This window comes from Sinocyclocheilus grahami, unplaced genomic scaffold, assembly GCF_001515645.1.
Source record: "Sinocyclocheilus grahami isolate Dianchi unplaced genomic scaffold, SAMN03320097.WGS_v1.1 scaffold465.1, whole genome shotgun sequence".
In the NCBI taxonomy this organism is placed as follows: domain Eukaryota; kingdom Metazoa; phylum Chordata; class Actinopteri; order Cypriniformes; family Cyprinidae; genus Sinocyclocheilus; species Sinocyclocheilus grahami.
Genome location: NW_015505644.1, coordinates 1,397,334 through 1,423,328, shown reverse-complemented (window position 1 = coordinate 1,423,328; position 25,995 = coordinate 1,397,334). Strand labels below are relative to the sequence as shown.

The window sequence follows — 25,995 nt, the reverse complement described above, 5'->3', positions numbered from 1 at the left end:
TATATATATATGTGTATATGTATATATGTATATATATGTGTATATATATATATATATATATATGTATATGTGATATTTGTACGTCCCCTATTGCAATACTCACTTGTTTTTTTTTTATATTTTGAGATAAAAACTAATCTGTGGTTCTTTTATGTGTGTTACACCATAGGACTTTACGTCACACTAAAGGACAGAAATGGTAGATATGAAATTATTTCTATGTAATTTTGAACATGTCAAAGGAGAAAGAAAGTTTAATTTTGATACAAACAATATCAACATGTTTTTTAAACAAAACAAAAAATAATTTATCAACAAAATTCAGTTTCTTAGTCAATCAGTATGTTACTGAAACTCTTCTAGCACCCCCTAACACAACCATGAATGAGGTCCTTCAACTAATTAAAGTTTTCTCTGGAATTGGCCAATTTAAAATCAGGATATGGTGTCACACCAGAGGACATGGTTTTCAGAGACAAAATGTATTAAGTTCCTACACTTTCAAAAATATATGGATGAAAAAAATGATTGCCATCTACTAAAATAGACACTTGTACAATTATGCCAGAGGTATTTATTAACATTTTTATGTTTTTCTTTTTCATTTATAAATGTTGTAATTTATTGAACCATGCTTGAGACAGTTGCACCATAGGACAATTTTGAGATTTGGCTCAAAAATGTAAAATATCGAATAGCACTGCTGCTTTTATAACAACAGGTCCATGTAGAACAAAGAAACGTTTAACCATTTGCTGCATTTTAAATAACGACAATATTAATTATCTTCATTTTTATCTTGTGGGACAATGAAAATGCCATGTCATGTCAACAACCCATATAAAGTGCCCCCCCCCCTTTTTTTTGTGCATATTTGTCGCACTTAAAAGATTCAGATCATCAAACTAATTTTAATATTACACAAAGATGATGCAGGTAAATGCAGTTTTTAAATTATGATTTCATTTATTAAGGGAAAAAATCTGTCCTAAACTACCTGGCCCTACGTGAAATATGAATTTCCTCCTCTTAAATCATGAAAGAACTGTGATTAACCACATTATTTTAGAAAGCTGAGTTAAATTTCACTAGCCACACCTATGCCTGATTACTGCCAGACCTGTTAAATCAAGAAATCACTTAAATTGAAGCATCTGAAGCATGCTTAAAGAGCAACACATCATGCCGATAAAACCAGCACAGCATTTCATAAAAAGAACATCATGGCAACAGTCAAACATGGTGGCCCACCATGTTTGACTGTTGCTATGATGTTCTTTTTATGAAATGCTGTGTGATGGTCTGGGGCTCCTTTGAAGCTTCAAGACCTGGACGACTTGCCATAATTAATTGAACCATGCATTATGCAGTCTATCAGAAAATCCTGAAGGAGAATGTCCGGCCATCAGTTTGTGACCTCAAGCTCAAGCACACTTGGGTTCTGCAGCAGGACAATGATCCCAAACACCCCAGCAAGTCCACCTCTGAATGGCTCAAGAAAAACAAAATTAAGGTTTTGGAGTGGCCAAGTCAAAGTCCGGACTTAAATCCAATTGAGATGCTGTGGCATGACCTTAAAAAGGCGGTTCATGCTCAAACCCTCCAATGTGGCTGAATATACAGTATATATATATATATATATATATATATACTAACTTATAACTTTGTCCATCTCATCATTGCACAAACATGAATTAACAAGCTGTTACCCTGCCGCTGCGACTGATGAAGTGGAGAAAGTAACAGCAGTTATCAAATGACTAAATTATGATATTTGCTCAAGTGGGTACTGGGGTCTTATTTATCAGATTGCAACGTATATCCATTTTGTTAATTAAACATTACAAGTAGTGCACGTCTAATTAGAGCTAAGCCAGTCAGTCATAGCCCACTATTGTTAAGCCGGTCGGCAGTCGCAGATTGCTTCAGAAACTCTCCACCTTCCCCAGCTCCACCTGTATAGATCTGCTACGAGGTGATTAATGTATGCAATGGGGGGGTTATTTCATGTATGTTATATTTGCAGCAGCAGTATTTCTTACATGCTCACAGCAGCATGTTGTAGATGTATTGGCAGTAGCAAGTCTCGGTACTTGCTCTGCAGCAGCAGCGTAGCATATCTATACGGCCAAGACCAAACACATTAACATTATCATGTACATTACCATGCCAATCACTCCGAGAGTTGTCATGACAGAAGTACATTTATATATTTTGTGTTTTTGCTATCATAACTTTAAGGCTTACATTCCAAAAATAATAATAAAATAAAAAAGATAGATAGATAGCAGTGTTGGGGAGTAACTAGTTAGATGTAACGGCGTTACGTAATTTAATTACAAAATAAATTTAACTGTAATCAGTTACAGTTACTAAGAAAAAAATGTGTAATCAAATTAGTTACTTATGAAAATGTTAATGATTACAAAGGGGATTACATTTGAATATTTACACACATCCACATACAGATTGAATTGATATATTTCCCAAATTACTCTGACTACTCTAAAATATGAGACATATGGCCCTATGATTTCGGACTGGTTGGAATTCTTATAACGCGGAATGTCACGGAATATGCAACATTTGGATGAATAAATCAAAAGTAGGTCAGTACACTTGAATCAAAATGCGATATGGACTAGGGACTAGCAGCAAAAGGACAATATGAATCCTGCACGTTCTGTGTGTCTCTGTGGAAATCAGGCGCGGACTGGTCATCGGGAGAACCGGGACAATTCCCGGTGGCTTGGCAGCTGATTTTGCCCACTTTTTTAATATTATTGTTTTTATATAATTGCCTGCCGAATGTACTAAAGCGATTGTTTCCGAATTCGACATTCGATAATAAATCTCTAATAAATCATGAATTGGTTAGTCGTGATTGGGAATGCACTTCGGCTCGCTAAATCATATAGTTTATAATAGGTTTAGGGGAGCTAGGGCAGACAACAACACAACCCTTATGGAAATGAACAATGATTTTACCTAACCATGGTAACTAACCACAAATTATTAACCATGGTTTTGGCTACACTAACCATAGTTTAACCATGGAATTTGTAGTAAAAATAAAGACAAATGGTAATCCATTTGCCAAAAAAAAAAACATGGTTAGGCCTACTGTACTTAAAAAAAATAAAAAATCCAAAGCATTGTCAGATGCAATGTTTCCTGTAGTTATGCAAAGATTTGGTTTCAAAAACAGCATCAGTAATCTATTTCTTTTGATTTTAAAACTGCATTGAACTTCAGATCAATCTCAAAATAAAAGGCGGTACTAAAGTCTGATTTTGTGGTGGATGTGTTCAAATTGTGTCATCTTAATTCAAGTGATGAAGGATTTTGAAAGTCTGACAGTGTTGAGCACAACTATAACGTTAACCCTGCATGGTGAAAATGTTTGAGAATGATTAACAGTTGAAAACATTTATTAGAAATTTAGAAATGTAATCAAAAAGTAATCAAAAGTAATCAGTTACATTACTTTATTAAAGTAATTGAAAAAGTTACACTACTATTACATTTTAAATAGAGTAACTTGTAATCTGTATCCTATTACATTTCCAAAGTAACCTTCCCAACACTGATAGCTAGATGGATGGATGGATGGATATATTATTGAATTATATACAACCCTTTTTTAATATATTTTCTATCAAAAGTTAGATGGTTTGAATATGATAGAGTCCATCAAAGTTCTCACTTCTTCTGTGTAGACCCCCTCGATATAATGTGCAGGTAACTTTTTCATTCATTGCATAAAACATGTAATACAGTGTGGCACTCACACTTCTGTATGTTTTCATTGTACGATTTCCATGAAAAAAGGGGGAATTAATGAAGAAACATTTTGCCCCTGTAATTACCGTCAAAACAATTATGTACTTAGTTTTCTTCCAACAAATGCATTCAGTGGCATTGTTTTGCCGCAGTGAGCCGAGCGGCTGCAAGACTAAAAACCTTTCATTCCCGCAAAGGCCGTTTTCTGGTCACCGTCAATAAAAGCATAAAAGCATTCATTTCCCACGTTCATCAAATTAGCAGCATACTCCATCTCCCAGAGGGCTGCGGGGTTCGTTAACCTCTCCGTGAAGTGCTCCTGGTTCCCCAGCAGTTTCTATAACCTCTGAGCTGCTTCTATCTCAATTATAATACAAGAATTAAACAGCCACTGCAGTGATTCACTGAGTACTGCCTCTTTACAGAGAGAGACATTGCGTGTAAAACCCAGAGTCAATCCAATTTACTCCCTAGATTGGTGTATTTTAAAAGACTGTGCGCTGTTATACAGTAGGAGTCTTGTTGAAGTGTGATATCCTAATGTCGTTTGAAGTTCTGGATGTAGTGTATCGCACCTAACGCCTCTCGAAGTCACACGTTAGTATTAGAAATGCAAATTTTGCTGGAACTTTCTGCTACAGTTTATCTAAATCCACATAGTTCGTTTAATATCTAATTAATGTATTTATTGTGCCATTATGACACTTTTCCAGGTCACTCATCCTAAAGTTCATGAATAAAGAGAGGTTACTGCCGAACACAACCCCCAAAACCTCCCACAGAGTTTGTTCTTAATGTCCTTTGAAGCTCCTTAAGACATCAAGTGACCTTGAGCTAATTAAGGATTATTACATGCCTGTTGATTCCTCATAATAGCTTTTAATAGTGATTTAATTGCTATTCATTTTTAATTGGCTGGACCTGACCACCAAATAGCCATTTTGTTCTCTTTTCAACCTCATCCTCCCCCACACAAAGAACTAAAGAGGCTCAAGAAATTATATTTCCTCAACTTTACTATGTGTGTACAGCACTGTCCACTGTTATATTTACAATTATGGAGAGAGAGCCACACTGAATATACGTATATAGCCTACATTACCTCTATGATTTGTGATTTATCTAATAAAGCATTATGCATCTCAAATTGTGCTCTATTACATATTAATGTATAATGTTTATTACATAAAGTATTTATACTGTTCACTTAAACAGTGTGTTCAGTTCAAGTCAACATAAGACTGTGTTTATAACTCATTTTACTGCTGTAATGTGACAAATTTTGAGCAAACTACGTATATTAAGTAAGTAGGGACTTGATTTAATCTATCAGACATTGATTGGATTGTGTAATCTGGTCACTGATTGAGAGTTTGGATTTGTTCAAAAAAACAATTAGTGGCTTTGTGTGATTATTAGCTGAAATGTTACTACTACTTTTCAAACAGGTTTTCTTTGCAATAACGTTCACTAATAATAATAAAAAATGGGCCTGCCCCTAATACACATACTTACAGTCTTGGCAACTTGAGAGTGTGTGCATGTGACAGAAGTAAATGTGCAAGACTCTCCCAGGTCTAAAAAATACTAAATGCACATCAAGTCCGCACTACCGCATCAGAACACCATTTAAGGCTGAACGTATCCCATCATTCATCGTGTTCAAACATCCATTAAAATTGCAAGATTTCAAGAAAGCTTTCCAGTGTAAGTTAAATGAATCAGATATTACGTATGATTCGGTAGTAAAATGTACATAGATGAGTATTTGTGTTATGTAAAACTACGTTTTATCTCTTAATTAGAAGCACCACAATTAAATTGTGTCATCTGTTAGGGGCAGATGGGACAGTACCAGATGTTTTGAAGTTTATTTTAAAGTGCAAAGTATTATAAAGTAGTAAAACAAAAATGTGTAAATAAATGTCTGTTAAGAATTTTACTATGATATAGTGTGTCCCATCAGGCAGTGGTGTTAAATACTAATTAATTATACTGTTTTTACTTGATTACTGTATATATTACTGTAAAGGGATAGTTCACCCAAAAATAAAATTTACATCATGATTTACTCACCCTCAAGCCATCCTAGGTGTATATGACTTTCTTCTTTCAGACAAATGCAATTGGAGAAAAAAATGTCCTGGCTCTTCCAAGCTGTGTAATGGCAGTGAATGGGTGTTGATATTTTGAAGGCCAAAAAAAATGCATCCATCCATCATAAACTCTGGGGAGTTAAGAGCCGTTCAGAGCCTTCTGAAATGAATCGATGCATTTGTGTAAGAAAAATATCCATATTTAAAACTTTATAATCTGTAATCTCGAGTGGTGTTCCAGCAGATGACGTAGGCGTAACGTAACGTAAGTAATTATACTGCTTTTACTTGATTACTGTATATATTACTGTAAAGGGATAGTTCACCCAAAAATGAAAATTACCTCAACATAAGCCCAATGTAGGACAGGGTCTTGGTCCAAACCACTGGTTGTTGATTGGATGGAGGAAGATGTGAATAAGAGCTTTCAGTTAATTGTAAGAAAGGGCACACACATTTTTAAAAACAAGTTTTAAAATGCAACTTTCTGATTAAAAATTAAGAGGGTGAAAAATGTATTTGATTAATTAGTCACAATAAGATAACATGCATTTAAAAAAAACAAATAAGGTGAATTCTCATTTCATATTTCATTTAATGTTTATGGTAAATATTGCAATGGTAGCATAACTTTGTTGTCATTTTAAAAGAAAGAAAGAAGCTATGATAATTTGTCAGTTAAGCATATCCCAATTTTAACGCCTCCTCCACCAATCAGAGCTCATGTGCCTCTCTCTCTTCCTGTTAGTCAGCAAATGCTTATCGGTGTCACTCCACTGCACTCTCATCTTCACTGTATCTCTCTTATCGTCTGTGCAGGTATGACTCACACACACACACACACACACACACACACACACACACACACACACACACTCAGGGTTTCCCCTGCTGCCTAGGGGATGAAATGCCAGCGTGTGTGTGTGTGTGTGTGTGTGAAGGATAGTGTGTTGCAGGCGTGTGGGTTCGCTGTGTGTGTGTGTTTGTTTGCTGATGAAGCCGGGGGTGTGCTGGAGTGGGCAGTCGCCGTGTTCCAGGATTCCCTCCAAATGAGTCAGGCATCAGTCGCCCCCAACTCTGCCCACTCTCCACAGGGTTACCGGGAACTCGGACCGGGGGCTTCCCTCATCAGCACAATCATTTTGCTGTCTCTCCTGCAGCCATGAAACAATTCACGGATAACAACTTCAAGACAGAATGAGAAGGGGCGGCTTAGAACATGATTACATAAGTGCGGATATATATTTTGCAATGTGTTCTCCATTGTTTTGCATTACATTTTAACCTCACATTTGAACACGTGCATTTCCATGTGACAGAAATAATTTGTTGCGGTTAAAAATGTGAGACGTTGGCGTCAGCAAATGTGTCACTCCACTGCACTCTCATCTTCACTGTATCTCTCTTATCGTCTGTGCAGGTATGACTCACACACACACACACACACACACACACACACACACACACACTCAGGGTTTCCCCTGCTGCCTAGGGGATGAAATGCCAGCGTGTGTGTGTGTGTGTGTGAAGGATAGTGTGTTGCAGGCGTGTGGGTTCGCTGTGTGTGTGTGTTTGTTTGCTGATGAAGCCGGGGGTGTGCTGGAGTGGGCAGTCGCCGTGTTCCAGGATTCCCTCCAAATGAGTCAGGCATCAGTCGCCCCCAACTCTGCCCACTCTCCACAGGGTTACCGGGAACTCGGACCGGGGGCTTCCCTCATCAGCACAATCATTTTGCTGTCTCTCCTGCAGCCATGAAACAATTCACGGATAACAACTTCAAGACAGAATGAGAAGGGGCGGCTTAGAACATGATTACATAAGTGCGGATATATATTTTGCAATGTGTTCTCCATTGTTTTGCATTACATTTTAACCTCACATTTGAACACGTGCATTTCCATGTGACAGAAATAATTTGTTGCGGTTAAAAATGTGAGACGTTGGCAGTGGAATGGGGGAAAGACGCAAAGTTTTTTTTTTAGAAGTTGAAATTTTTTTTAACTTGAGCTATGGCTTGAGTCATTGGCTGAAAGAAATGGGAACTAATATCTCATTGGAATATATATGGGGGAAGTCGTGGCCTAATGGATAGCGAGTCGGACTCGTAACCCAAGGTTGCAGGTTCGAGTCTCGTACCGGCAGGGATTGTAGGTGGGGGGAGTGAATGTACAGCGCTCTCTTCCACCTTCAATACCACGACCGAGGTGCCCTTGAGCAAGGCACCGAACCCCAACTGCTCCCCGGGCGCTGCAGCATAAACGGCTGCCCACTGCTCCGGGTGTGTGTTCACTGTGTGTGTGTGCGCACTTTGGATGGGATAAATGCAGAGCACTAATTCCGAGTATGGGTCACCATACTTGGCCACATGTCACGTCACTTTCACTTTCACAATACAGTAACTTATATTTTGAGGAAGAAACAGTTGGAGTTTGGGAACCTTCGGGGACCTTTTGGTAAAATATGCCCATCTAGTGTGTGTTTACATTGGAAATAACAATAGAAACCTAGCGTGGTGGAATGCAAAAACACATTTTATGTGAAAAGCCCCTTAGTCTGCTGTTAGCATGGTTTAAGAACAATTTGAAAGGTCGCAAATTTTCTCAAAAATCATATATTTATCCCTCAAAATCTAAGTATCTTTTCCATTGATAGCATTTCTTTCAACAAACATCCTGTATATTTGGTATACATTTCCAATTTGAAGTACTAAGTCATTTTGCCTGCAATTCATTCTTTTTTTTAACTTGATCTCCTTAGGATCTCCTTAGGATTTAAATGAAATTAAAAAGTAAAGTGACAACAGAATATTAACATCAAGGATCATTCTTCAAAACCAAGAATGTGTATAATTAAAAATGTGATTTATGAGGACACAAATTTGTATAATGACATGGGTACTACACTGGTATAACAACATAAACGTGTTTTATGAGGACATTTCATCAGTCCTCATAATTAAAATTGTTTTAAAAACATACTAAACAATGTTTTATTAAAAATGCAGAATGTACACCTCACATGTAGATTTAGGGTAAGGGGATTGAAAATACAGTATAAAAACTGTACTGTTTTAGTCGAGACGCTTTGGATGCTATGATACGGAATATGGCAGACGCATCGCGAATGAAATGTTCTCCAAGCATTATTTTCCATAACAATATTGTGGTAGTCCAGGAATTTCTTTTGGTGAAGACATGAATACTTGGAGACAAGCAATATTGTCTTTTCCATTGTTGTTCATTTGTAGTACAAGCAGGGTGTGACGGTCGGTTGGTGTGGTTTTAGTCCCGCCCCTCCTCAACTGTGATTGGTTAGCTGACTAAAAAGTAACAGTGATGAGCGTTGCATTTTACCCAAAGTTGAACATTCTTCAACTCTCGGCACTGAGAAGAAGAAAAAAACAACAACTTTTTCACACTACTAGCGTTTTAAAAAACATGGGGCTCCCATTGAAAAAAAAAACAATTTAAAAAATACGCTAGCCTCGGGAAAAACGCTTTGGTGGGCACACGGCCTAAAGGTGTCAATTGAACAACTGAATATTAACATCAAGGATGATCTCTATCATTTCTTTCACATCTTTCTAAAACCCCTTGACTTCTTCACAGTCTCATATGCAACTATATATCATACCTTTAAAACTCACTTCATCTTAAGCAAGTGTCAGGAACATTTTCATTATATTTATGCAGTAGATTTGGAGTTACAGTATACAAGTGTGCAACAACCATTTATTTTGTAGCAGTGTTCATATATATTTTGTAATATAACTAGCACTTGAGATGAAGAGATCGAGGCTGGTGAGGCTTCAAGAGAGCCTAATTAGCATTTATTGAATTTTCACAGTCATAATCCTCCCCCACCTAATTGGCTTCTTTACCAGTAACTGGTTCTCAGTGTTCTTATTGCTCAGGATCCCGAAAAGAGTCCAAGCATATCCTGCCTCCTTCAGTTAGGTAATGTTTTGGCATTTAGATTAAACTTAATCTTGCTCAAATGGGTCATGGGTGATTGTTTCTTTAGCTAGTGGTGTGAGTAATAAAGTACCTTTTGGGTTAATAACGAGACTCACTCAAGCCTGGCCTGCAGAGATGTGTGTGGGTTTTGGGAAGTGTCAAGCAGTCCAGTGCTTGGTGTTCTCACTTAAAAAGCTCACGTCATAAAAAGGACGGTTTGTATTAGCAAACTCATCTTATTAACCGCACTAATTGACTTTTATCTGGCCTTTATTAACCCTCTGAATGACTTGTTTGGTGAATTAATTTAGCTGAGGGTCAATGGAGCAAAGACTCCCTCAAGTAGACGCCGCCGATCACTGATACAGTACATTGGCTTAAGTGGTTTGTTGAGAATTTCCTTTATGCTTTACTATAATTAACTATTGGGGCAGACTCTGAGCATGTGCATACACACTAGGCTGCAGCTCTGACTAATCATTAATTTGATAAATAGTTATTTTAATTTAATTAACAATAAATTATATTTAATTCTACTTCATTTTTATTTATTTTAAGTATTTTTAGTTCATTTTTAGTTATTTTCACTATAAAATGAATGTTGTCAAGCTGTGGTTCTTATGCAGTCCTCACGTTTTCTCCATTATCATTTCCTATACCCTCTCTACTATTTATATTAATAATATGCCCATATATTTGTTGGTGACTTTGGACAATTTAAAAAAATTAAAAGTATAAAAGTAATTTTGTGGCGGGGCAAACGAGACGAGAGGCGTATGGATCCATATGCAAAGCTTTATTCTTAAACATGGTCATGAAACAGGCAAGGTTCTGACAATGGCAAACAGGTATTTAGAGGGCAAGACAGAAGAGTGATCCAATAAACAGGCGTAGGTCGATCAACGGCGAACATTATCCAGAGGGCTTAACAAGAGGGGTAATCCGATAACACGAGCAGTAGTCCAGGCAAGGTGCAAACATAGTCCAAATGACAAGACGAGATAAATCCAAGACAGGCAGATAATCAGGTAACGGGCAATCACAAGACAAGACTTGACTAAACTATGAACTGAGATTAGAACTAGAAACTAGACAAACCTTCAGATAGGAAACTGGCTCCGTAAAGTGCTACCACTAGGAGAGCGATAAACGCAAACAATACTCGGCAGTGAGGAAGAGGAAGTCCATGGCTTATGTAGGGTGTTTGATTGGTTGCAGCTGTGTGTAATCAGTGCAAGGGATGATGGGAAATGTAGTCCGGGGTGACATGAAACAGTTTGTGTAGTGTGAGAGTCAATGTAACGAACCAGATTCGTGACACATTTATTGTGATGAAAAAAAAATGAATCAAACATACCACGGTTTGGCAAAGTTTCGGTACAGCAGTGAGAAGAAAGAAAACTAAACATAAAATTGCTTTGTTTTATTAATCAGTGGTTTACTAAACACATTGCTCTTTCTTTAAATAAATTGTATTATGATTAAAATTCTCCTAGGTATAAAAATCTAGCCTATGCTCTAAACTATAAGGAGACCTTTTACATTACTATAAGGTATAAGATTAAATAATTGACATCACTAACAGGTAAAGCGAAATATAATGAGTATCTAGTCTAATACTTTGCAAAATGCTCTTCTCTAGATTTAATTTCTCTAGTGAACTAACGAGCTGTGGACACTGATGACTTGCTGAGGTAAATAAAATGCTACGTGACATTTTGTTTACAAGCTGTTTAATTGACATCTTTCTGCATTTGAAACACTGATTGAGTGATTACATGAGGCATGAGATGTTCATTCATGCTTATTTTGTGTTAAAACTAGGAGTAAAGAGGAAGGGATGATCACGCTCAATCGCGCTCCACGGTGACCTTTAAACTGAAGCGAGCGTCAAAATGGCATTTATTGTTTGAATTTCCTGAGAAAAAAAAACTGACATAATTTGAAAGATGAGACTTTGTTTCTTGTTAAAAGTAACAATATATACAACTGGAAGTTTCCAATGAAGTTCCACTCATGCAGTGGTTAAAACAATGCTGTATTTGTTCAATACAAATGCGTACCAAAATTTTCGGTATGAATAAACGTGTACCATGACACAGTTACAATAAATTATACCTTTTCATACTTTTTTATTTTTGTGGTTTTATTGGGTTTTTTGTTGTTTTGAAAATAAAAAATTAAACTAGATACTAATACTCAGCAAAACCACAATAAATGGATCAAAAGAGAAACATCACTAGATAGACAAAGAATTATATTTCAAGTAAATGCTGTTGTTTTGAACATTCTGTTCATCAAAGAATCCTGGGGGAAAACGTGCCACAGTTTCCACAAAAATATGAAGCAGCACAACTGTTTTCAACATTGATAAATGCAAGAAGAAATGCTTTTTGAGCATCAAACCAGCATATTAGAATGATTTCTGAAGGATCATGTGACACTGAAGACTGGAGGAATGATGCTGAAAATGCAGCTTTACATCGCAGGAATTAATTACTTAAAAAAAAATCTATTAGAAAGCAGGCCACTATATTAGGGCTGAAAAGAACACAAGGAAGAAATCCTTAAAGGGATAGTTTACCCACATTTACTCACTCTCAAGTCATCCAAAACTCTATGAATTTCAAAAGAAGATATTTTGAAGAATGTTGGTAACCAAAGAGTTTTGGTTCCCATTGAGTTCCATTTTATTTTTTGTCCATGTGGAAGTCTATAGTAACCAAAACTATTTGGTTCTCAACATTCTTCAAAATATAATCTTTTGTGTTCCACAGAAAAAAAGAAAGTCATACAGGTTTAGAATGACATGCGGGTGACTAAATGATGACAGAATTGTCATTTTTTTGGTGAACCATCCCTTGTTTACACTTTGAAAATGTTTAAAATTCTTTTAAATTGCCCACCAGTTTTGCCCAGTGAATTCTTCATCTGCCTTTAAAATCTAACTGAATGAAATCTGCTAAATAAATGTGCTCGAATGGATTTAAGAGTTGTAATTTATAAGGCCAGTGAGGTGAGTAATGAGGTAATGGCGGTAATGAATATCGCTATGGTAACTGTTGCGGTCTGGGTTCGGGAGGTCGCGTGGTCGGTTTGCGAGTGGATGAAGACACCGGGTGAGTTCATTTAGAGACGCGGAGAGTTAGTGGAGCATAAGATCACAGTGAACTTTCACAGCGCGCACTTGGGCCCGAAACGGCACTCATTTCAATTACCACTCTGGGTTCAGCCTTTGTTTAATACAACCGCATTGAAAATATAACGATTTAAAGCACGCAGACTTTGGAAGGCATCGCACTGGAACAGTTTTCTTGCCAAGATAACATCTTTGACAAAAGCCAGATAATCCTCTAATAAACCCAACAAAAAGGAGATGTAAGCTATTTACCAGCACAACGCTGCGATGCCGCTAACCTTTTAAGAACGGAATTAAACGCATGCCAGAAAGCATATTCTAACAGCATGCGCTGGGATTATGTAATTTAATCACATGACCTACATCTAAGAGTGACTCTACAACAAAAGCCAAACGTTAAATCCGGATGAATGGGAGAATGGCGGCTCTTTGGAATAGATTAAATGTTGAGGCACAATGACAAGAAAACGAGAGTCAAAAGGAGATAAGAAAATGTCAGAGGGTTTGTAGGCACGAGTGAGGGAGAGCGGGGCGTTTAGGAAGAGGAAGGGCTGGATTTGGAGAGAGAGAGAGAGAGAGGGAGTGTGAGGACGCGAGGGGGAGGGGAGCGGGCTCATGGTGAAGGTCCAGGATCAGAAATAGAGCTGTGAACACCATCTGCCATTCTCTCTCTCTCTCCGTCTCTCTCTCCCGTCTGTTACGCTGTTGCCCCAGCAGGACCTCTTCTCTCTCGCTGGTCAAGAACTGAACAGGAGACTCGCTGTTCTCGGGTGAATCGCACCAAACCTGTCGAGAACATGTCCGGGTCATATTTCACCCCTAAAACTAAAAAAAAAAAGAAATAAGAAATTATGTTTTGCTCAGTGAAAATGAAGTCTGTTTTATGAGCAACAAAAATGAAACGCTTTAAGGGCCCTATTTTAACGATCTAAGCGCATGGTCTACAGCGCAGGTGTACTTAAGGCGTGTCCGAATCCACTTTTGCTAGTTTAATGACGGGAAAATAGTCGGCGCGCACGGGCGCATGGTCTAAACGGGTTGTGCCTATTCTCTTAAAGAGTAAGGGGAGTTTTTTGGGCATAACATGCAATAAACCAATCCGAGTCTCATCTCCCATGCCCTTTAAGAGCCAGTTGCGCTCGCGGCATGGCGGGGTCGCTATTTACATGGCGGAATGTCATTTTTAATTTTTAAAAATGTTTGTGTGCTGCTGCGCGTCCCTATGTGTGTAATAAGCAAAGTGTACGCGCGTTGTGCACCCACCTATAGGCGCATATTACTAACGCGCTCTTTAAATAACAAAGAAAAAATATTGCACCAGACTTTTGACCAGGTTTGAGTTGGTCTATGGCGCAATCTATTTTCAGTTCCTCAAAATAGCAACGCGCCAACAATGCGCTTGAACACACCTCTTTTTTAGACCAGCATGCCCATGGGCGCACAAATGGGCGCAAATGCATTTGCTATTTAAACAACTCGGCGCAGGATGGAAAAATGAGAACTGCGTCGGGCTGAAACTAGCAAAAACACTTGCGCCACGACTTGCGCCACATTGCGCCGGGTGTATGATAGAGCCCTAATTGTAAATTACGGGGGGTTGGTGGGGTCTAAGTCTAGTTAAAGCTTAAAATCCCACAAGTAAGTACAAACAAAAAGTTTAGGGGATTTAAAAAAAACATGTTCAGAATCAGCTTTAATCCTGTGCTTTCATAAAGAAAGTTTCAACAGTGCTTTCAAGTGTTTTAGGAATCATAAAAGTTGTAAGACAAGTTATAAAGTACTTGCGCCACATTGCGCCGGGTGTATGATAGAGCCCTAATTGTGAATTACGGGGGGTTGGTGGGGTCTAAGTCTAGTTAAAGCTTAAAATCCCACAAGTAAGTACAAACAAAAAGTTTAGGGGATTTAAAAAAAACATGTTCAGAATCAGCTTTAATCCTGTGCTTTCATAAAGAAAGTTTCAACAGTGCTTTCAAGTGTTTTAGGAATCATAAAAGTTGTAAGACAAGTTATAAAGTAAGTGCAGATTTGCACTCTTGTGAACAGAGGTCACAATATAATCACTTTATACACATTTAAGCATCTCAATTTTTTTTAAAAGACTTTAAACTAAGGTAGTTTATAATATAATATAATACAATGTAATATAATAAAATAAAATATATGTAGGTTACACTTATTTTAAGGTGTCCTTGTTACTGTGTGATTATACATTTACATACTGAGTAATATTAATTAACTACATGTACTTGTTATAGGGTTTGGTGCATGTAATTATGCTTATTTTATAGTTATTACTGTGATGAAGTGTTACCAATATTTATTACAGATTACATGTATTACCTTTAGAATTGAATTGCGTTTTTTAACTATTTAAATATGAAATATTAAAGTGAATTATTATAAAGATATGTATAATGTATAATCATAATGTTGTTAAAAATAATATTAACAGTATTTAAGAATTTATTTTATTATATTTATTTCTATTCTAAATTATTCTTACACTGTGATGTTTCTAAAATGTACGGAATGTAAGAAATTGCCGTAAAAATACTGTAATTACTGTAAAAAAAAATACTGTACTGTTAACAGTAATGAGAATCTACAGGGAATTGTTGACAAATCTCTTAAATAGGCTTTTTTTCTTTCTTTCTTTTTCTCTACTAATGGTTTTAGGGTAAAATGAGACATGAATATTTTTACAATTGAAAGAGGGAATGTGATAGAGGGATGTACTGAGCACACTAATAAGACAAATGAAGCATCATCTCGTCAATATATTTTATACCAGGCCAGCCTATGGCCCTGGTATAAAATACATATCCAAGCTAAGTGCATGAGGAAACACACAAGCAGCATATCAACAATATTAGTCAACTTCAACATCAGTCTCAGGGAGCTGCTTTGTTCCTGAATTGATAGTGGAAAACAGTTCAGAGAAACGCTTGCTGTCTGTGTAACTTTATGTACAGCAATGTGCTCTTAAACAGCTGTTATCTCTTGAACATTTTCCAGCATCTAGTGCTTTCTGATCACAGTAGTGCCAGATTACATCTCACTCATCTGCCTGCTGGATCGTAACACAAGCAATTATTAAGTAATTAGTCAAACAGGCTAACATTCATTATGCAAAACACGTCCAGAAATGGTTAGCTAGCTGGTTTCAGCAGGTGTGATTTCTGAGCTGAATCGGGACGAGACCGAGAATAGGAACAGATTTAGAGTTACTGAAGACTGAAACTCGGTGCATATGAAAAGACTGCTGATTTCTTGTTTTCTGTCAATGTGCACTTTGCACAAGCAGTCATTGATTACAAGATCATTCTCCTCCCCAACAGTAGCTTTAAGTTCAAGTGTCATTCTCACAGCAGCCCAGAACCACTGGAGAACCTCTCGCACCCTTCAAAAGGAGCAGTTCACTCAAGCTCTGAACTGTTCCTCCAGTAACCCTGCATGAGGGAAAGGTTTTGAGGAACTTGGTGTTCAGTAGAACAGATTGGAACAGAATACTGGACAAGTTTACAGTTACGGCAAGTTTGTTAGAGATCCTAGAAAAACGGTCATTTAGAGGCTCCAGCTTGCTGAGGCCGAGGCATAATGAATCTCCAAACCCCCCTGAGATCTGGTGGGTGCGTTGCCTTGTGTTTTAGAGCAGCATCTTGTGAATTTGAATTTCCTGTAGGACCTGCTAGATCTCAGTGCCAAAAATCTTGAGTGGCAGTTTAACACTAGAGGTGCTGAACAATTCGCTAACACTAATGAATAAACTGTGCTATGTAACTCACAAGGTAAGGTGTGATTAGTATGTTTATAGTTTTAAATGATTGTGGATGTTTTATGAACGATAGGGCAAGAATCTTTCATAGTTTCTTCAAAATATGTAAAGTAATAATACAATTATTATGATTATTAACCTAAAAATAATAATTGTAAAACTGTTTATTATGATGCTCGGAGACTGTATTGATCTGTAACATTAAATCTGTTATAAAACTTCAGTGTAATGAATATGTAAAAATAAATAATATTAATATTATTACCAACAACAATTTATTTTAAAATGGTTTGTTATTTGCAATTTATTACAATGCTTACATGCTGTTTTGATCTGTAAATCTAGTAAAATATATATTTATAATTATATTCATTAAATATCATTTTCAGATTCCACATTTTATTTGTCACACACAGCTGCATGAAACACTTGCGATGCTTTTTTGAGTCTTCACACGTATAGAGGAATAAAAGAATGACAGAAAATAAAATCTAAAAATCTCAGGACATAAATGAACGTAAATCAGAAATAGAATTTGCGAAACAAAAACTAAAAAATGAATACAACTATGAATAAATATGTATTAATACTAATGCAAATAATCAATATTAATTCATTTAATTGATTTATATAAGGATCAGTATAAGTTCTGTATACAAATTATCATATCATATCATAATAAATGTATTCTGCACCAGAAATTCATGTATCAATGAGCCTACCATAAACTTTAAGGCTGATAAGCTGCACAAAGCATCATTCTCATAAGAAAACCAGCACTGGAGTGTTTATTCCCGTTATCTTTAAAGGCATTTCTTGCTTTAGATGTGAGCTGCATACATGATGGATGGAGATGAGGCTGAGATCTGATCAGATGCACGATCAATCTGGTTGCTTTCATTTCAATGCTTTGTGAGATGTTGTCTCAGTTCATTCTGAGAAACAGTGAATATTTCCTTTGTTCAACTGAAAGTGTAACTGAAGCCAGTGATATTGAAAAAAAAAAACCTTCCGCCACTGAACCGCGCCAGCAGGAATGAATAGAGGCCACTGTGGCAATATCAGACTTTCAGAACATGGATTTAATGCCACTGACTGTTGCCCTCACCGTTTGAATAAAAACCCTCTCCTCAACCGGGTTTACAACCTGTGAACCACATGCTAGCCACAGTGAAGGCAGAACAGAGGATCGGGAGTAAGACGGCTGCCCCAGTGCCCCGCTGCTCGTTGAATATGTGTGTGCATAACCCTTTTTGTTCACAAACTGGTGATGTGCTTTTGTGTTGCTTAGCTGTGGAGAATTGTAAGAGCCCTCAAAGATGGCCACGTGACTCTGAAAAACCCTTACTGACTGAAGTAGAGCCGCTGTTTACCGATTTGTTAAGTCATCAGCTTTGTTCAGAATGGCTGTTATTTGGATTCAGAATCACTGTTATTTTGAGGATGCGTTTACGCTCGTGTTTGTGTAGGGGTGTTATCTTGTGTTCTCTGCGTCAACTCTTCTCTGTATGAATGGCTTTTATTTGAAACATTCACACACTGCCACTGGATTCACATTATAGTTTCATTCCAGATCAAATGTGTATCCTATTAATTGAATCTTCCCCCGTGTATCAATACTTTAAAAGTAAGACAATACATGCGAAACCTTTGTTTTTTCATGCACAGATTTTGGCCTATTTTGCTTATTCATAACTTGTCTGTTTTCTGACAACCGGAAAGAAAACCTTCAAAATACACATACAAGGTGTTTGTTTTATTACACTTTACCTATTTGCATCTTTAGGTTTCAGTTACAGTACAAATCTTTAGAGACCATTTTCTCAAAATGATTATATATGTACATACATAAAACAGGGTGTGTGTGTGTGTGTGTGTGTGTGTGTCTCTGTGTGTGTGTGTGTGTGTGTGTGTGTGTCTCTCTCTGTCTCTGTGTGTGTGTGTGTGTCTCTCTCTCTCTCGCTCTCTGTGTGTGTGTGTGTGTGTCTCTCTCTCTCTGTGTGTGTGTGTGTGCTGAAAATGTATTTTCTATGACCATATTTTCTGATTTGTGGAGTGATAAAAAAAGTTAGAAATCATTATTAAAAGTTATCCAAAATCCCCTGTGTAAAAAACCTTTAATATGTCAACAGAATGAAACAAGAAGTTTGAACATGGCTTTATCTAATATTCAAATTATGCAAATTATTTTGTGTTTAATTAGACAATGCCTCATTTGCATGATTAAGGATAACATCTCAGAAAACTTGTAATATGTCTTAATGTACTGTGATTAATCATCCGCGGAAGTATGATGATTTCTGTAGTCTATATTCACCTCTAGTGTCTTGTCTTGAAATAAATAAATTGCATAATTGTCATAATTCGTTCGTCTGCATACTCGCAAACCTGTATGACTTACTTTTTCTCTGGAACACAAAATGAAAAAAAATGTACGAATGTTCTGGTTGTTGATTTCTATATAATGAAAGTGAATGGGGACTGAAGTGGTCTGAAATGATACAAAAACAAAAAAAGCACCAAAAGTGATTTGACTATCTTGAAATATCAGTACTGTATGTCAAATGGACCACTTTTTGGATACTTACATGCTGCATTTTTGTTCTCATGGAAAAAAGCAGCTAGGACATTCTTCAAATATTCACTTGTTCGGTTTCTCACAAGAAAAAGATTCATATATGTTTGTAATGACGTGGGTGCTCAAATGACAGAATTTTTATCCTGTCTAGTCCTTGGAGCATTCAAGTTTGTCATATTTTGTTGAAGAAAAGTCCAATCTAAGCTCTCAACATTTGATGAAAATTGACAGTAGAGTTGATCTGAATTCCTCAATAAACTTGTCTGCATTTGCAGTTCCTCCTACATCGCGTCTCTCAGTGCATGCTGGTCCTCCAGGTGTAAATGTCATGAAAAATAGGTCTGACTCTTTTCCCTCCCACTGCACTGGTGTGAGGCTCAAGCACATTCTGGGTCCCATTTCAGAGTCTCAAACATCCCCAGAGATTGTGCTCTTCGAGCGTTATAATGCAACAGGTTTTTAATGATGTTTGGCATCCTAAAATGGCTCTACGTGCTAGTAATGTAGTATTTTGCCATCTGTGTGCAATATGCCCATCAGTTCACTGATGTTTAATAATTCTATGCTTATTTGCGAAGTGTGATTATCACTCTGCCCAAAATATATCAGCACAAAGGAGCGCTGATTTTCTGTAATGGGGCGAGTGAGAATATTTGAAGCAGATCAAGTGGGAAAGCAAAACGAGCGCTTCATCCTCCCAGCACTGTTGATGACCTGTTGCCATGACGACGGCGCTCAAGAACACGAGGCAGCGATACTCTTCGGGATTTCTAAATAAAGCCGCTTCTTGCTTTGAATCTAATTGTTGCAAATGAAGCAAAGTGACTTTGTGAAGTTCATTGTCTTTGACGCTGTTTTCACACCATGTCTCATTTCCTGAAGGTCACTATGCAGCATGTCACCTTACACGTGCTGCATAGTGACCTTCATTTGCATTCATAACTAGATGCAATATATATACAACTCATATTTATGTTCAGATGTAGTTAGATGTAGTATAAGCGTATGTATCAGTGCTACTTCAGTACCGACATATAATTATTATTATTATACAGTATTATTTTATTATTACTAGAATTAGTCTTTATTTTTAGATTTTCATTTTAAGGTTTAGTAATTTTTTGCTTGTTTTTTGTCATTTTTATTTCTACATTTTTTTTATTTTTGATCTCCATTCATTTTTGTATTGTTTTTATTGCCTGTATAGTTTATACATTTGTATTTTAGTTTGTGTTATTTTAGTACAAAAGTTAATCTAAATGAAAAAAAAGATATATATATTTTTTAATTGTGTGTGTGTGTGTGTGTGCATGTTTATGTGGTTTATGAGGACACAAATTTGTATAATAACATGGGTATGACATAGGTGATTTATGAGGACATTTTCAGTGTCCCCGTAATTCAAAAGGCTTATAAATAATTCAGAATGAGTTTTTTTTTAATCTAAAACTGCAGAAAGTCTCCTGTAAGGGGTAGGTTTAGGGGTAGGGTTGGTGTAGGGCAATAGAATATACGGTCTGTACAGTATAAAAACCATTACACCTATGGAGAGTCCCCATAAACCGTAAAAACAAACCTGTGTGTGTGTGTGTGTGTGTGTGTGTGTGCGTGCATTTTATTTTCACATTTAGTTAACATTTATTTATTTTTATTTCTAGTAACAAAATAAGAATTCTCAAAGTTGTTTTTATACATATATTTTATATATAAATATAATTATAATAAATATATATATGTATTTTATTTTCAGTTAACTTTTTTTTCTAGTTACCTGTAATAACCCTGGTTTGCACTACATCTGTCATACTTATCCTTAAAGCTCGAGATGTAATTGCTCTCGGTTCATTTGTGGACTCTATAATTATGTGATGTAATTTTATATATTTATGTAAGTATTTTTATGATATTCTATTTGCTGCTTTTCTTGGCCAAGTTTTTCTCGTAAGAGATATTTAAAGTCAACATAATATAAAAATTGATGCGGTTTACTTTATCAAAACACATGTCTGGTCTCACTGTGCATGAATCATTAGTGCATGTTATTGCAGCATGCAGGGAAAGAAGTGTTCATAATCTTTGATCAAACTATAATAGCTTACTCTGCTTATGAGTAAACCTTGAATTACCTGTCATGTAGACACCACTTTACCATCCAGTCCGTTGATCAAATCTAGTATATCCTAATTTTTCTGTTTTTTTTTTTTACATGTAAATGTCAAAATACAGAAGTAAATTGCATTGACATTAAATCTTAATGAGCCAAACTTTGTTAAATAAAGTTTTAAAGAGTTTTTTATATTTTTGACTAATCTTTTACTGTGTTATTCACATGAGACACCTGAAGCACCTAAAATGTTATGTTTGCTTTTTAAAAAAAATACTATTTCATAATGTTTAATTAATTGGCCCACATTAATGAATTACGATGTGAAATGACAGCAGAAAAGCACAGTGTTACGCCCAATTTATGGCATCCCTGACCCGCCTGAAGTAAAAGGCGAGCCCTGTCTCTGCAGTTCCTCCATAATCCTGGAGGGGGCGATAGAGAGCAGTGCGTTTCAATGACAGGGTCTGCTTGATTGACAATAACAGACTGCTGACACTCTGACAAACCATGCTAGGCATTTATCAGCGGGGACTTCCCATTTAAAATAGGTTTTGAGCACATTCTCAGTATATTCCATTGTGCTTTCCATCTTTTTATAGCTTTTATAGCTTCTATCGGAAGCATAGCGGTCTAAACTACTGTAATCTACAGCCTCGGCACAGAGGAATCAGATCCATTAGGCAAACATTCCAGTGGGCTATTTACAGTGAAAACTGCGCGGCTTGAGGATATGGGTTTAAACAGGACAAATATAGGAGAGCCCTTTGGGGGAGGAGAAAAAACTCAACTCATAGAAAGCACAGTGTGAATCTCTGTTCCTAGGCAACGGAAAACTTAATATACAATTAATAATATGGGAATTTGCTATTCTGAGATCCAATCACTCACTTAATTTGCCTGGGAATTGGCTTTGTCTGAGGATATTAAATATGGCGGATCCCGTCATCGACACCTTTAAGCCGGGTGAGGTGAGGCTCCTGGAGGGTCTGAGCCGCAGTTAAGCTGCGTGGCCCTCGGTGATGAATGAAGGAGAAAATCACAACATGTCCCCGGGCTCTCATTGTTTTCTTACAGAAGCAATGAACATGAGACAATGGTGCATGTGCAGCAGTGTCTACTTTATAAGCACTCTGTTTCTCTCATGTGTCTTTCTGCAGGGGGAAGCACTACAGAGAGGAGACGTCAGCGCTGTTGAACTATCCGGTGAGTTTCTTCTGCGTAAATATGCACATTTGGAGTTAATCTAACCTCTGATCTTAAATATTAAACTTGGGATCTTTTAGTATTGTGTAGCCAGACCTTTGACTAGATGGCAAAAAGTCAGATCCACTATGCAGCACTTTCTGGCCAAGAACCGCCCACTCAGACGAGAAGAGACCGTCTGACTGACATATTAAGTGACCAATCACAGTTTGTTTTGAGTTTGCATACCACTTAGGGGCGGGATTAGCAGTAATCCATCATTCAACAATAATAGACTGATAAAAGTAAACAATATTTATAATTAAAACTCTAAAGTGTGTGCAGAAAAAAAAGTTGTCAGATGTGTTTTGATCAGAATTTCTGTCTTTTTTTCTTTTTTTTTAAGAAATGAATACTAACTTTTATTCAGTAAAGATGCATTGAATGTATCAAAAGTAACAGTAAAGACTTTTACATTGTTATAAAATATTTCTTTTTCAAATAAAGTTGGACTTTCTGTTCACCAAAATATCCTGAGAAGACAAAAAAAAAAAAAGAAATGTTTCCAAATCAGCGTATTTTGATTTCTGAAGGATCATGTGACTGGATTAATGATGCTGAAAATTCAGCTTTGCATCACAGGAATAAAATACATTTTTAAAATATATTCAAATGGAAACCAGTTATTTTGAATTGTAATAATATTTCACAATATAACTGTTTTTACTGTATTTTTGATCAAATAAATGCAATCTTGGTAAGCATAATAGACTTCTTTCAAAAACATTTTTAAAAAAATGTGATGCCTCTAAACTTTGGCAAATCCTGCAAGTATTTCCTATTTAAAAGTGCTTGTTGTATCAACCTGGTGGGTGGATTAATTAAAAGCCTATTTGCCCTTAATCCCTAATGTTGTGTAAAACCACCCAATCAGATTAAAGTATACAGAATAAATGTGAAGTGTGCATCAGATGAGCAGTGAGCAGACTTTGGGTGTACGTCTGAGAGGTGTGCCATCTGAGGCTGGGTGGGTGTGCTCTAGTAACCACCCAAAAAACACCCTACTGCAGCATGTGGTGGACAAGCAGTCTTCAGTCTATTTTTCTGTGACATAAAACATTTGAAAATAGATTCCAGTAGGTGACAATTAAATGAATACTCTGTAGGAGCTCTAAAAGGGATTTGTGCTTGTTCTTTGTCTTTAGCATACACCCGTCCCACTCCACCCCAAGGCACTGGACTCCACCGCTACCAGTTCCTTATATTTGAGCAGCCTGAAGGCCAGAGCCTGTCCCTCAGCCCACAGGAGAACAGCTCACGGGGTAATCACACACACACAGACAGTTATGCATTTTAAAGTGATAGTTCACCCAAAAAGTATGGGGTTATTTACTCACCCTCAAGTCATTCAGACCTTCACTTATATAGTAATACACAAAAATGATGTCCGAATTTTATGGTGCTTTTTTGGAGCTTGACAGCCAGATGACTTAATTTTATGGAACGTACAGTAGCCGCATGAACATTGTGCTAAATTTCTGCTTTGTGTTCAGAAGAAAAAAAAAGTTCACATAGGTTTAGATTTTTGGGTGAACTATCCCTTTAGCACTTGAAAGACATGTCTAAAACACACACACACACACACTTGCATACTGTGAGACCACCTATTTTTGATTTTCCTGAAAATATCGGTCTTGCCATACAGCATAGCTTGTAATTGACATCTCGACATGAAATGACAAATACCGCAGAGCAAGACATTGACATTTCCCTCTAATTTATATTTTATGTAATTGCCCTGTAATTTAACATTTATATTTGAATGATTGATCGCATAAAAGAGGTGAAGTGCCAATAATACTGAAGACTAAATACACACACTAATATATTCTTACCAGTTACATTTCTGCACATCACAGACTATTATTATTATTATTATTATATGTATCATACTGCTTTTCTCAACAACAACAAAAATCACACTTCACATACTTACAGAGACTGTGACCTGCTTTCATGACTGACATAATCGAGTGATTCTTCTCTTGTTATACGGTACATGATGACCATATCCTGATGACAGCAAACATCTCGCTACAAAAACAGTAAATTACATTAAGTCGCATTTGTCCAATGACACTATTTGTCACATTCAGTACTTGTACCAGCCACTGCTTGAACTAGTTTTCTTTATTGCTAATTAAGCTTTTCCATTGGTCTCTGTACCTACTGAAAGGTTCTGTAGGTTTCAGCTGTCTATGTGGCTTCCTGTACAGATGGCCTTATGAATTATAGGAAGTGTTTGATCTTTGAGGGCCAAGACAGTTTCCAAAGCTTATCGGACTTAAGTGAGTCAATTTAATCAGGGAAATGTAAATGCATTTGGTGTGTCTGCTTTAGGAACTGTGTTACAGTGTGTATCCAGCACAATACACCTGCCCTTCCACTTCTGCCATGATGGATGGATGGATGGCTGGATGGATGGATGAATGAATGGACGGATGGATGGATGGATGGATGGATGGATGGAAAGATGGATGGATGGATGGATGGATGGATGGATGGAAAGATGGATGGATAGATGATGGAAGGATGGATGAATGGATGGAAAGATGGATGGAAGGATGGAAAGATGGATGGAAAGATGGATGGATAGATGGATGGATGGATGGATAGATGGATGGATGGATGGAAGGATGGATGGATGGATGGAAAGATGGATGGAAGGATGGAAAGATGGATGGATGGATGGAAAGATGGAAAGATGGATGGATGGATGGATGGAAGGATGGAAAGATGGATGGATGGATGAAATGATAGATAGATAGATAGATAGATAGATAGATAGATAGATAGATAGATAGATAGATAGATAGATAGATAGATAGATAGATAGATTCATATTTATGAATTCTGAGGGTAACAATTATACTTCAGACATTTTCTTCTCGCAATACTTAGGGAAAAAACTCAAGACTTATAAAAATTAAAACATTTAAAAAATTCAAAATTGAATTTGACAGCATTACACAGCAGAAATACTAGTTTATCGACAGAAATTTGCAAAACACAGATTCACTTGTAAGAGATGACTTTTATTGATTTAATCTTTATAGAGTCACTTGTGGTTATGATACAGCGTTACAGTTACAGCTTTTGTCTTTGTCTGATTTTTGATTTCAGTGTTTTACCTTCACTGTGCAGAGAAAGAAAAGAATAAAAGTCCTCTGGATATGACTAAACCTTGACATGTCTCTGTTTCCCTGTTATTGGCTCAGTAATCAGTTAATTAATTTCATAAAGTTTTGTCTTATATTATTTTTTTATTTAATTGGATTGAATTAGGTTTTTTTTTTCCAAAAATGTACAAGAAAAA

General features: G+C 36.7%; 1 protein-coding gene across 1 annotated transcript in view; it reads left to right on the top strand.

Annotated features, from left to right (window-relative positions):
• LOC107553167 (phosphatidylethanolamine-binding protein 4) overlaps positions 1-25,995 on the top strand; it is a 113,949-nt gene that overhangs the window by 75,270 nt on the left and 12,684 nt on the right. Inside the window, exons 5-6 of the mRNA XM_016235298.1 lie at positions 22,595-22,640; positions 23,825-23,941. Coding sequence (XP_016090784.1) covers positions 22,595-22,640; positions 23,825-23,941 — 163 coding nt within the window. The remainder of the gene's footprint in view (positions 1-22,594; positions 22,641-23,824; positions 23,942-25,995) is intronic.